General features: G+C 39.5%; 1 protein-coding gene across 1 annotated transcript in view; it reads left to right on the forward strand.

The window, feature by feature from the left end:
* Positions 1-8263: 8263 nt before the first annotated feature.
* Positions 8264-13721, forward strand: part of LOC121887004 (cytohesin-3-like) — a 34428-nt gene continuing 28970 nt past the window's right edge. The window contains exon 1 of the mRNA XM_042397517.1: positions 8264-8628. Coding sequence (XP_042253451.1) covers positions 8610-8628 — 19 coding nt within the window. The 5' untranslated portion in view covers positions 8264-8609. The remainder of the gene's footprint in view (positions 8629-13721) is intronic.

Here is a 13721-nt window from a genome sequence, read left to right on the forward strand (position 1 = left end):
ATTAAAGGGAAGATCTGCTCTGAGGCAGGATTCACACATACTCAGGGGAAAACATATTTTAGAGTTTGATAAGTCATTAATGGGTTTCATAAACCTTTGACATTTCTAGTGCTACAAAGGTTGGTTACAGTAAACTTCACGAAATAATTCACATCCAAAGCAGCATTCGTCAGCCCCCCTTCTACTGTATTTACTCATCACATCACTGTTGGTTAATATCAAATTATAACTAGTTCCTCTTTTGGATGCAGTAATGTCTGTGTCTGACAATTGTTGTCATTATTTTCCAGGCTGCCCTACTGACATATTTATTAAATTAGCATTTTTTCTTTTTACCAATGCACCTGACTGCACTTTGGCTACAGTTGATTTGGTCTCTATTCAGTCTTTCATGTGACTTGGAAAACTTATATCAAAGTGCGTCTTGCCAGACCGATTTTATACCTAAAAAATGCTGCTTTAACTGTCTTTCAACCAAATATGACCCATATAAGTAGCATGTTTTTTTTGTGTGATTTGGTTACTTCAGATTAAAAGTTATTTTCTATGAGTTGCTTACATTATTTTGCACATTAAAGTGCTCTGCTACACTTGTGATTTCAAGTAGATCATACAAAGCTTAAAATCATCAATGCCTTGAGTCATAATTCAGACAATCTAATCTCTATTCTCTGTTGACATTTGAGCATTGCTGCACACTGACAATCAGTGGTAGGAATATGTAATCAATTGAGTCATATGATTAAATTATAGATTCCAGTCTTAGTTTTCTTTATGCTCAGCTTGAAGAGACCTTTTACGCCTTTAACGCCCTACTTTGAGCTCTGTGTTTGGTGTTCTCATGCTGTTTTTGGGAGAATGATTGTTACAAGAACTTCACATCAGACGTGGGAGGAAAGAGGAATTTACAAGCCAGAGCCACCATTGCTGACAGCTCACCTCCTGCCTCCTCGTCGCCTCCAGTCCATACACATCTTCCCTCAAACTGCAGTTCAGAGAGTCATTTCATTGGATTATTATGTTCTAACATTAGTTCTCTAAATAATCACCCAGATTTAATGACCCCCATCACAGCATTCTCATTTGCATAGCAGTCAGATTGAAAGTCTGCAGGCAATCAGAACTTAAATGGCTGAATGTGCTCTGTAATGGTGAGTCCGCAGGATGTCCGCTATCACATAATATGGAGAAAGTCAACATTTTCAACAGAGTGACAGTCAGGAAGCAAAATGATGAGAGAGGATTCATAAAGTAGTTGCCTAAAAATTCATCATTTCAGCTGAATTGAGCACATAAAGCAGATGGCTGAGCCCAGCTGAAGCTTTGGCATTTGAGTTGCTGCTATCTCTGGTTTCCATATGATCAATGCAATCCTATATACAGCAGTAATAAGATCCTGTGGATAACTAGAATTGCTATGAATCATTCAACATCTCAAACTGTGACATCTGATGGATTTTTTTTTTTTTTTTTGTCTGAGAATTTATCCGGGGAAGTGAGTCTAGCCTGCAAATGTGCATCTCTGATCTGATAAAGTGAGTTTCGTAACAATGACTTTTCGTGTCACAGCTGCATCAAAGAATAACATTTTCCCATGCACAAAGGCCTTACTGTCAAACTCACCCACTCACTGTATGGCACCTGCACATAAAGCTACACTAAATCTGTATATATAGCTGCATTCATGTGAAAACACAACAAATTAAACCTGAAAATGTCTCAGCAATGGGATTCAATTCCTTTTTTAAAAATTCTTTTAAAGATTGCCTCCAGATGCTCCCTGCAAGCTTGCTCAACCTCTCACTCGACTGCATGTTGAGCTTTGACACAGGGATGGTTTCAGGCAGCTCTGTGCAGTTTGTTTATTAGCCAGTTACAGCAGATGTGAAGCTCCCTAAAAATAAACTGCACTTTTGAAGAAGTCTTCCCTCTGCACAAGCATTGGCACGAAGCATATGAGGAGCTATACCCATTAGTCATTAGATGAGAGGGGAATTCTGCGTGATTACTTGTGTCCAGTCCCATCTTGTCACAAAGCTTTGCTTATCTGATGACAAAATGCGAATGTGATAAATATAGCACTCTAGCAATCACCCATGAGTCATTTTTGCAATCAGATTCGATCAGATGTGATAGAGCTGTGAGGTGAGTCACATGCTGCCGCGGTCGATGTGATGGGAAGTTTCCGGCCGCTGGGTCACACAACAGTAAACTACAGCATTTTTCTCCCAGTTGTCCCACACATTTCCTTTGTCCTCCCTCCCCTGTTTCTCTTTCTCCAGTTTCTCCTCCATTCTTGCCTGCTTCACCCTCTCAACCACTGTGAGAAAGGAAGTGTGTCACGTTACTTGTGTGTTTGCATTAGCAGGAATGTGTGTGGGACTGTTCGTGATGGTTTTCACAGGATTCCTCAAAAACTCACTAAACACTTATGATCTGTCCTCTCGAGATTTGACTATGTTTTTCCTGCAACAATAGATATTATTGCTGAGTCAAACTCAAAAGAAAACCCACATTTGTTGCACACAGACACATACACAAGAGCTGTGTTTTATCTCGGATGAGCCATTGTTTTACTACATGTTAAACAGACATGTAGTATAGTATTGGAGGGCTGTGACAACACTGAATGATCAGGTTATCTCACTCAGCATGCCTCAGACTGTTTCATACAGACGACTGAAAATCAGTTGTTTGGCTCAACATGTACCTCATTATAACAGTATGGGTCATGAAGCAGGTTAGTCCCTTATAATGTCGCTGCAGCCAGGAGATGCACTGGATGAATCCGGTTCCAAGCGGCACACAAGGTCATTTCCTTAATGAGTGCAACAAAAGTTCAGGGTATGAAATTTTGGATGAGGACAGAAAAAAAACGGATGAGGTACAGTGCGGAAATCTCGAAAAATATATGAAGACAACAGCTTTGGAACAGATCTCAGCCTAAAGGTCGGGGTTAGGAGGTAATTAGGTGTGTCTTTGTGTGACTTAGCAGGTACAGCACCAGTCACACGATTGGTTACATCAAATTTTTGCTGGTACTGTACCTGCACATGTCTCTGTTATGATATGATAAAAGGCAGTTATTGCTCTGTGGTTATTTTTATTTATTGTTGTACTTTACTCAGAATGCCTTTTCAACAACTCCCAGAAAGTAGAACTTGTTGCATGTTCTTGATTAGGGGTATTATTTTAGTCACACTTTGGTCTCTCCAGTGAAGATAAAGAGAGTCTCCAAATTAATTGAAGAAATTAGCACTGAATCTACATTACATCTACATCTACAGCTGAATTGCATGAATCCCAACATGACATAACATCATCTACAATTGGCTACTTGTTTATGGAGATTAGAAGAATACAAAACACCCAAATAGTTCAGTTACTGTATACATTATGCTATGATGGTGCTTTTTCTTTTCAGGCAAGTTAAAATTTTCAGATTGCAGATTGTCACTGATGATACAATTGAATAAAACCATATCCTCACCACTACATCAGCATTAATTCTCCACCATCTTTTTTATTTTTTGTTTAATCTCAAAAGAACATTACTAGCAAACTGACATATCAGCCTGATCAGCCTAACCCCCGCTCTTACATGCATGCATGCTAAACACTTCGCTGCAGCTGACATCAAACCGCAGCACATGAACATGGTCGTCCATAACCTCTCAGCAAGACTCTGGGTCACTTCATCCACTTCCTGGCCCTGCATGTGACATGTTGTAATGTGGCTGACATGTGCTGGCTTGTAGGAACCCGCTTCCAGTTAAATATGGAGCGCATATACAAAGTTTTTTTTTTTTCTTGCTGGCTTGTAAATGAGGAAAAAATAAATAGTGCGGGCAAAGATGATTTAAGGGAGAGTCCAAGTTTATGGATCAAAAATTAAACAAGGAGGTCGAGCCAAGCAGAGGCTGACTCTTACAGTTTCTGTTCTGTTTTGATTCTCACAAGATATTTTCTGGCATACAGCATGCCCTCCTTTCTTGGAAGAATATGCTTCATATCCAAATGTTCCTAATCCTGGTAAACACAGCGGGCATTGTGAACAGCAGATGAATTAACTCCAGTGTTCCAGCGATTACAGGGCAATAATTAAATTGTATGATCAAGAGAGCTCTTTCTGAACTCCACCCTGTTGGTTCCACTGAAGCTGGAAGTGGGGCCTCTTCCTGTGCTGGTCCGGACATCTGTACTTAACACAGGATTTATTCCCAAAACTGACGGCCTTCACTGCCCTGACGCTGCATGCGAGGGAGAAAAATTACAGATGGTAATGAAGATTTCATGTGTCCAATCAAATTCTCCCATGAGTGTCTCTGTAAAGATTCACATGAAACCAGCTCTGTTTAGTTCCTGGCTGCAGGCGGGGCTCTGAGGGTGTGTGAGGGGGATTTTATGGGCACATGCTGTAAATTAATTGTAACTACCAATGCTGTGGAGTCAGTATTTGTTTATGCCTGTGGCATTTGGGGGAAAAAAAAACAACTGAGACCATTAATTTTCTATTTTTAGGAAAGAGAGGAAAGTTGGTTTGACAGTATACGCTGTCATCCATTTGGAGGAGAACATTAACAAGTGTTCATTATATATCCTGACATAGCGGTGTTTGCATCAGTAACATGTGATCAGATCATAAGACTGCCACTCTTTTTTCTGACACTGAGCTAATCAATATTTAAAGGTAATTAAACCATGCCAACTCTTTGACTTTTAACCGTTTGATCATTTGACCATGCAGGCTAATGAATCGAACGTATTGTAGTGTACTTTAAGCACCGAGATATAAAAAGTAAGAACATAACATTTGTCTTAATCTGCCTTTTCACAAGATACTGTCACATCAAAGACAACCCTTGAAACTAGTGAAACTGAGTTGAAAAAGGGAAAACACCAACATTTTTTTTGTTTCTTGTTTTTAGACCCAGTATTACATGTTATGAGTTTGTGTATTTGTAATTGTATTATATCATAAGTACATTTACACAGACTGGAAATATGTGTACTTTTTTTTTTTTTTTTTGCTTAACTCATTCCAGTAACAGTGAGGTCATTCCTTGTGTATGAAACAATGAAGACTTGCATCAGGTGTGTCAGTCTGCCAGTAGCCTTTGAAATCAGGAGTGGTGTACTATAATTGTACCTCAGAGGGGAAACTAAGGGAGGGACTCAGGAGTTATGTACAATTACCCATACTTATTCTTATTGCATAATAGTTGAAACTAGTTCTGCATGAAAAAAAGGAGAATCAGATATATTCAAACTGTCATTCTATGACTCACAACAAAAACCAGACTTGGCCCCTTACAGGAGTAAAAATGTAGGGATGAATGAACCTAATCTGATTCAGATGAAACTAAACATATTGCACTCTTCAAATATCATAACACATACACACAGAAACCAAAAATTCTCAAATCCATAAACTTATGTTACTATAACAAGTTCAAATCTTACATAGACCACCTTTAATGCACATTCTGTTCACATGATTACAGTTTGGATGTTAGATGGAAACACATAACACATCAACTACAGGAGGCATTATTACCTAATGTTACCTAAAATGACGACAAGTTTTAGTTTTATTATTTCAGTTTATATTGTGCTCCAATGGTGTGTATCCCATATTAAATTGTGTTCAATCAAATAAAAAATGCCCCCAAATCTTTCAGGCAACAATTTCAAACATGGATAAAATGCACTTTGTAATTAGACACTCAAATTTAAAGCGTCACGGGTCAGGTCAGATTTCATAACACTGTGAGTGAAGAGGAGGGCAGCCCCATCACGCCACTTCCTTTTCTCTAACTTTCTTCTATTGTCTCCTGAAGTTCTATACAATGAGTCCTCAGCACAACTCCCTTCCTGAAAACTGGACTGCATGCTGTGTCCTGCCTTCATATTCCTGCCCGCAGTAGATCGGTGCCGGTTAGGCCGGGATCTTCCCCTGAAAAAAGCCTGAGTGAATCATGAGCTCACATGGGCAGGGACAGATGGGAAGTGTGTCAGCTGGATTCCTTTAGCCATCAGCCTTGATAGGTGTCGTCATGCCTGCATGTATGAGGTCAGAGGAGCAGTTTTAGAAGTTACAGTGTTTTTTTTGGAGGGCCTTTTGGTACAGTTTAAGATCTTGAAACAGAAAAGTGACACAAAGTGATCATTCTTCATTGTTCCTGTATTCCTATACTCACATTATTATGATTTAATTGAAATGTGCACACATGGATTGATGTGAGGTAAAACAGCTAGACAAGAGGCTCTTCTGACCTCATTGAACTTAAAGGGTCACTACACACAGCCTGAAAATCTTCAGTGTGTTGAAGAGAGTCTCTAAGTTACAGATGGTTCCACTTCTTTGCTGCCTTTTGCTGGTACTGTTGAAATGTTTTCCTTGCTGAATTTTCTCTGTGGTCAAACGTAGTCTACATGTTTGACTATGTCTCCAGTCTGGTTAGACTTGGTTAATCTTGTCTACATATAATCCAGGCACTGTGTCATCACTGGTTTGATATCTTCGGTTCAAATCGCAAATCACGTGCTATGAGCTTTTTAAAATGCTAATTTGAGACTGAAAGGTCATCTTACCGCAAACTGTACTGGAGCCTTCGATCATATCACACAGTCTTCCTCTGTTGTTTGGTTGTCATGCTAATGTTCTGTGAAATATTGGAATCTATGAATCCATGAAATCAAATGGAAAAGTCTAAATGTCTTGTTCAGCATTTCTTACATCTTATGAAGAGAGTCAAAAAAATTTTCATGCATTTTCAAAGTATTTTTTCTCATTGCTACTATTCGCCATTATACCCACCAGTAATAACAAAATGATACTATCTGGAGGCCTGAAAACATCGCTTCATCAATTAGGGAGGGCCACATGAATGGCCCGACAATCTAAAAATCCACCCCCAGTTTCACCCAGTTATCTAAATCAAACTGGAAATCAATTGATTTACATTTACAATGGACCAGGTATTAATTAACATTCGCCTTTATTTTAAACTTCCGACTAAGTTGTTTAGACACTATGGTAAAACTGAGCATTTATTTATGACATGTTTATGTGCAACATGTCCGATTTGACTCCTCAGGACTCAGCAGTTATGTCAGTGAGTAAAATGTTAACTTAGCAGAGACATGTTTTAACACATATAAAAATAATCTGCTTTAAATGATAATTTGTGTCTTATATAGGGTTTTCCACTAAAAAAAAAAGTTCAGTTGCCTTTTTAAAATCCTTAAAATGACATCAGCTCCTTCTCGCTCATTGAAAAAAAACAGAATCTATGAATATGCAAATATGTTCTATTCAGTGCTTGTGCCCTGGAGGCTTCAAGTTTTCACATCACACTTGTGTAAGCTCCATACTGGACCATGATTGGCTACAAACTAGTCGTGATGTCACAAATCATGCACGTAGGACATGTCTTAAACTCACAGTTTCAGTGAGCACAGAGAAAGTGTCAGCAGATAAATGTGGAAACAGCCTTCTAGTGTCAATCTCTGCACATAAATCATTCTGCACAGTGAAGCTCAAACACACAACCGAAGGAACAATAAACCAAACATGTTTTTAAGTCGAGGGTGACTTCAATATTCCTGTAAATCTTTTATGTTTGTGTGTGTGTATATGTGTGTGTGTGTGTGTGTGTGTGTGTGTGTGTGTGTGTGTGTGTGTGTGTGTGTGTGGCCTGTCATAGGATACTTTTGGGGAAAAATTTCAGACTTAGGACCAGTTAATTAGGGATGGCTTGTCCAACTGGGGACAAAAGTCGTGGGAATCAATTGGGAAAAAACTGATTTTTGGGTCAGTGGTTAATGTTGGGGTAAGTCTCCAGGAAATTAATGTAAGTCTATGTAATGTCCTCAAAAGTGACCATGAGCTGATATGTGTGTGTGTGTGTGTGTGTGTGTGTGTGTGTGTGTGTGTGTGTGTGTGTGTGTGTGTGTGTGTGTGTGTGTGTGTGTGTGTGTTCCAGGTATTCCTAATGTTGTGAGGACTCGCCTCCCTTACGGGGACGAAAAGCAAGTCCCCTTTACGTAAATCGTTACTTTTAGGGTGAAGACTTAGTTTAAAGGTTAGTTTGGGGTTATGTTAAGGTTATTTTAGGGTTATATTAAAGTTAGGGTAAGGGTTAGGGTTAACACTCATTGAAACAGGATTGTGTGTGTGTGTGTAGGTGTGTGTGGGGGTGTTGTTAGCAGGGGAGGGGCTTGATGACGTAGCCGCGGTTGCAGTGTAACCAATGTGAATGCAGACGGAGCAGCTGAGGATGGAGCAGAGAGGGAGAATCGCCGCCGCTGTCTATCACCGCAGCCAGACACTTATTTTAAAACACCCCCATTCAAAATTAAGGACCTCCTTATAATTTACAACCACACTGCGGCTTCTTTTCCCATTTTTTTTCTTACCAATTTCACCGCTGACTTCTACTTCAACCATCTGTCTGTCAACCCACCGCCGGCTTCGACTGTCTGTCAGCGGGGAAAGCAGAGAAGACAATCCCGTTAAAAAAAAATCACCCAGAAAAATATATTTTCCGGGAGCTTTCAGCCGGACACACCTTCTGCTGGACTGCCCTGTCACCGCTACAATCAATATGGATGAGGACAATCACGGTAAGGCTGCTTTTTCCTTTCCCCACATTGGTCTCCTCTCCCTCTCTCAGCCCGTGTGCAGGGATGGATGGATGGATGGATGGATGGATGAATGGTGTGTGTATCAGGGGGCATGGATGTGAGGGGATAGAGGTATTTCAGAAGCGGGATGTTATGCTTTTTGCAGACCTACTTAGAAAAACAACCATGATTTAAAACCAGGATCATGATTTCCATGCATGAGAGAGTCCAACCATTTCTCTCTCTTTAGAAATGGTGAAAAACAAAAACACTGCAATATTTCTTCCCTTGCATACGCATTTTCCATCTGTTTGATGTCTTGCTGTAAGACTTTGAAGTTGTTCTTACAAGCCTATCTAGTTGAAGCAAACTGGTGGAAATTGATAAGATAACTGACTGGCGGGCATCTATATGGAGAGTACACCAAGCAGGATACTTTTACATAAAGATAGAAACATGTATAAAAAACAAGTTCCTATTGGGATATTGTATGAAGTATAATGAAACCAACTGTGGATTTAAGATAAAGTCATTAAAACTTAGGACAAAAGCTGTAAGTTTGTGCAAAATATAGAACATATAATGATACTGAATACTATAAATGTGGCAAAATACCACAGAAAAATCACTTTAAATGAACAAAATAGAAAGTAGAAAACATGACTGTTAAAAGAAGAAATGTCCTAAAGTATAATAAGGTCACATATACACACTTTAGATACCTATAGTGACTCTAAAGGTGGAGGTGGAAGTGTGCTAAGGTCACATTTGAGGTGCCATATACAAGCTTTAAATGTCTATAGTGATGTAAAAATGATGATAGAAGAAGAGCTCAAATAAGAAAAGTTGATATTTTTTTGTACCACGGCCCAGACTGTGTGATGCTGTGATAAAGCTGAATGAATTGAACCTGTGCAGCCGCATGTCTACTGCTTACCGCTCACATGGCGGCTGCAGCTCAGAGTCCCGTATCAGTTATCGTATGATAGTGCTAGAACACACATGTAGTATACCCTCTGAGCTGATAATCCAAACCGCCCTGTGTGCCGGGGGCCTTGAAGGCAGTGTGGTGTAAACAAATGACTGAAGTCTGATAACAGTTTGTCAGTTAAACTGTGAGAGATTAGCCGAGCCATAAGAGACCCTCATCTCAACTTCCCACATCCAAACAGTCCTGATATACCTAAACCAAGAAGCTTTTCCTTGGATTTGAATGAATGTGGGAATGACCCAGTTTGACCCTTGTCATTAAGCTTATTTTATACTTGTGCGTAATGGGGTTAGTGTTGTAACAGAACCCAGTCTTTAAGGAGGAACTATTGTGTTTCTGTCATCATTTGGGCAACAACTACCAATTATTATAAAATGTCAGAAAATGAGAAACATTGATCACTGTTTTCCAAAGCCCAAGGTGACGTCTGCAAATGTTTTCTTTTGTCCCAACCAACAGCCCACAACCCAAAGATATATTTACCATCATGGAGGTTTCCATAAACTCTGCTGTGTATATTCATGGTCCCCAGAGGATGAATCCCAGGGTGACCCCTGATATTTCCTCTAGTACCACCATTGGGAGGAGCCCTTCTTATTTTGGACTCTCAATGAGATTTACTCTGGTAAAAAGTCAATTTTGCACAAACATTATCTCAGTCTATTTTGGGTTTTAGTGTGTCATATTGGTCTAAATGCTGTTTCAGAGGCTGGTTGGAAGTGATTATTCTAAAGTCATAGTTTAGAATTGGACCTGTATCATCTTTGTAATCTAAACCATGAGCACTCACTGTGGCCATATAATAACCATGAACATCCCCTCTAAAATCAGTAAATCACATGTGCAAAAAGCGTACCGCCCCTAGCTGAGGCCAGTGAGAGAGATACTGGTCACTGCGTCATGTGACAGGATGTCAGAGTGGCATGCTGTCTGTCTGTGATCAAACTGGAAAGGTACCACACAAGCTTGGAAAGTATACGTGCAGCAATGTGCAGCATGAATTATTTAAATAACTTACCATAAATGTTAAACTAATTAAGAGCTCAGCTCTTGCTCGCTCACTAACACTGTCAACCGCCTCAGGCTGTCTCGCACGCATCACTTAACATTGTTCACATGCACACCTTGATACGCTCGTATCACACACGGGCACTTAGTGCTAAATTTGTCTCCACCACAGCTGACGTCGAAGTTAACATCTTAATCAAGAGCAGCTCAGAACATACTGTTACAGTACGACACATCATAGGGTCAGAGGTTTGTTGATGTGCATTTCTGTTTCTAAGACACAGTGAACTAAAAATACCTTTTTGTCCCTGAGTGTATGTTCCCCTACTGCAAAACCTTTGTCCAAAAAATGGATTTTTGCTTGATTTAATGTCTGAATTTTAGCCTTTTCTCTTCATTTAAATGTCATGTAAAATCTTGCTGTCAGGGCATCTTATGGAATACAATCCTAGATTTTGGGATGACACCACTGCTCAATCAAGTCTTAATCAAATCCCTGATCACTGTTGATGTCAAAAATCACATGACCATGTACAAACCTCACGATGTTAAAGCCATTTCTTGGGACCACTCAGCTCTGAGTTGAATGTCCTTTTGTAGATTACAGGTGTTCATTAAAGCTGCAATAATCAGTATTTTCATATTAACAATGGAGGAAATTACTATGTGTAATATGTGTAGTTGCTCATAGTGACAAATCCACAGAGAATTACCAGACTCCCTTCAGCTCTATGGAGCATTGTACCTTTTTTTAACTCATTGTTTTCTTTTTTTATGGTCTGCAACTTTACTATTTTGGTTCTATTTCACTGCGTTGTCTCCAGACACAGCAGGCAGCTGATGAACCCAATGTAGCTGCCTGCCTAGCACCAAATGGTTAGCAAGTTAGCAACTAGCTGGTGAGCATATTTAGCTGCTAAAGAGGCAGATATTACCCTCAGGAGTTGGTAGAAACCTAAAACACAGCTAAAAGAGAGCAAATATTGGACTTAAATTGTTGCGTGGGCACACACACAACTCTAAATGAATGCTAATGTTGCTCTGAATCTGCTCAATGTGTATTAAACCACTGCTTGCTAACATGTTTTGTTGTTTCACTACCCCCAAGTGTCCAAAAAATAATTGAATGCAGGTTCAAGAAATATTTCATGCTGTTATTTTAGACTCATCTGGATTTGAAACAGGATTTGGACGATATTATCAGATAAAATCAAGATTTCTTAAAAGTGCGGCACAGTACTTTCACAGTGCTTTGTTATATGAGACAAACTTCAACAATCATGAATGGATTTAAGAAGCGTAATTCCTGTACAAATAAAAAAAACCCAAACATTTCAGGTCTAAAACTGGACATTTCACTTCATTCACATTTGACCCATATATCTTAGATACACCTAGCTACACACTGAATGAAAATTGTAAATTCTGCCACTTTTCATTATTTGCAGGACTCAGCTTGTAACATGGGATTCATTAGTTCATGTTTACTGCATTCACTAATCAGAGTTGGCGCTTCTCTGCTCAGTTTACATCCCACAGAGCAGACAGGGCCAGGCCTCAAAATGGATGAAAATCAGCAACAGGCTTGAAATCCTAAGTGTTTTTATTACTCATGTGTCTATTTTTAGCCTCATCGTATAGCTGGATGGAGAAGTGGAAAGAACACAGAAGCAGAAATTGGCTGGAAAACAGTTTACTGAGCGCTGGATGGTGGCCATAAATTTTAACACTTGGCTTTCTTCACGGGATTAACGTAGGCTGAGTAAACTGCTGTTTTGGGAGTTAGGGATATTAAACCACTGAAATGAATAGAATTCACCTTTTAAAATTTAAAATTTACCTGCACTGTTAGAGCCCAAATGAAGATGTCTGTGACGTCTGAGCCTCCCAAACAAATCATTTTTTATGTCTGTGTTGGTGCAGGCGCTGAAAAATGTACCAAAATGTTTGTTTACAGGGTCCCATGAGGTTTCACTGACCATATTTTCTGAGTCAGTGTGGTGATAATGCGACTGACTCACAGTGTCAATCAACACTCTTCTCTCTATCTGACCGTGGGAAAAGTTGAATGGGAAAGGCCTTTCCTTCAATTCTTCTATTCTCTTTGGACTGAATGTGTGGTGCTAAAATAACAAATCGTATCTGACTGCAGCACGGCTGTTTTGTCTATAAGGGTCTTTTAATGGTGCACACATGACAGTCTCAGTGTGCATAATCATAAACGCACACCTTGCTTCTGTGATTGGTCTTCTCTTCTTTTGCAATGGAATATCTTTCTTTTAAAAAATGGGCCTTTCTTCTCTGCTTTTTGTGCAATCATCTCCTCAAACCTAATGGACGTCTGACTATATGCAGTTGTTTCATATCACGTTCACCCCAGCAGGCATGAAATCCAACCTAAGCTGGCTTTTGGAAAACCTGAATCAACACACTGTACAGTATGTGTGATTTCTTGGCGTCTAGCACTAGTTCTGAGAGGGATTAGTTGGTAAGAAGGGGAAGTTGGTGTGATTAGGGTACAGTCTTTGTTGTGGCTTTAGGGTGAGTGTGTGGGAGGACCTCAGACAGTCACTTGGGGCGAAATGTGGCTGCTGTGCCACTATAGTTCGCCCTGGGAGGCTGGCTAGCTTAAAATAAGTGGTTGGCGCTGAATGGCTAGACATCAGCAGATCAGAGCTTAGACATCTGTTTCTTTCTCTGCATCTGCATCTTTTGCCTAATGTCGCCCTGTAGATATGTTGGAGAACTGAATGAATATGACTATGAAATATGAAATGAAAATGCAATACAGCTGAAACTATTAGTTTATTTAATTCAGTATTTGATTAGCTGCAACAATTTTGAGTATTATTTTCAAGCAAATATGACAAGAATGCACCAGTTTCAGCTTTTTGAATGTGAATATTGTTTTCTTAGTGTTGTATGATAGTAAATATATATATGAATATATTTGGGTTTTGAACCCATAGACAAAATAAGACTTTTAAAGACGTCGCCATGGACTCTGGGAACTTGTGATGGTCATTTTTCACTATTTGCTCACATTTTATCAACCAAACACTTAATCAATCAATCAAGGAGTAGATGAATCCAC

Source organism: Thunnus maccoyii, chromosome 20 (assembly GCF_910596095.1).
Source record: "Thunnus maccoyii chromosome 20, fThuMac1.1, whole genome shotgun sequence".
Lineage (NCBI taxonomy): Eukaryota > Metazoa > Chordata > Actinopteri > Scombriformes > Scombridae > Thunnus > Thunnus maccoyii.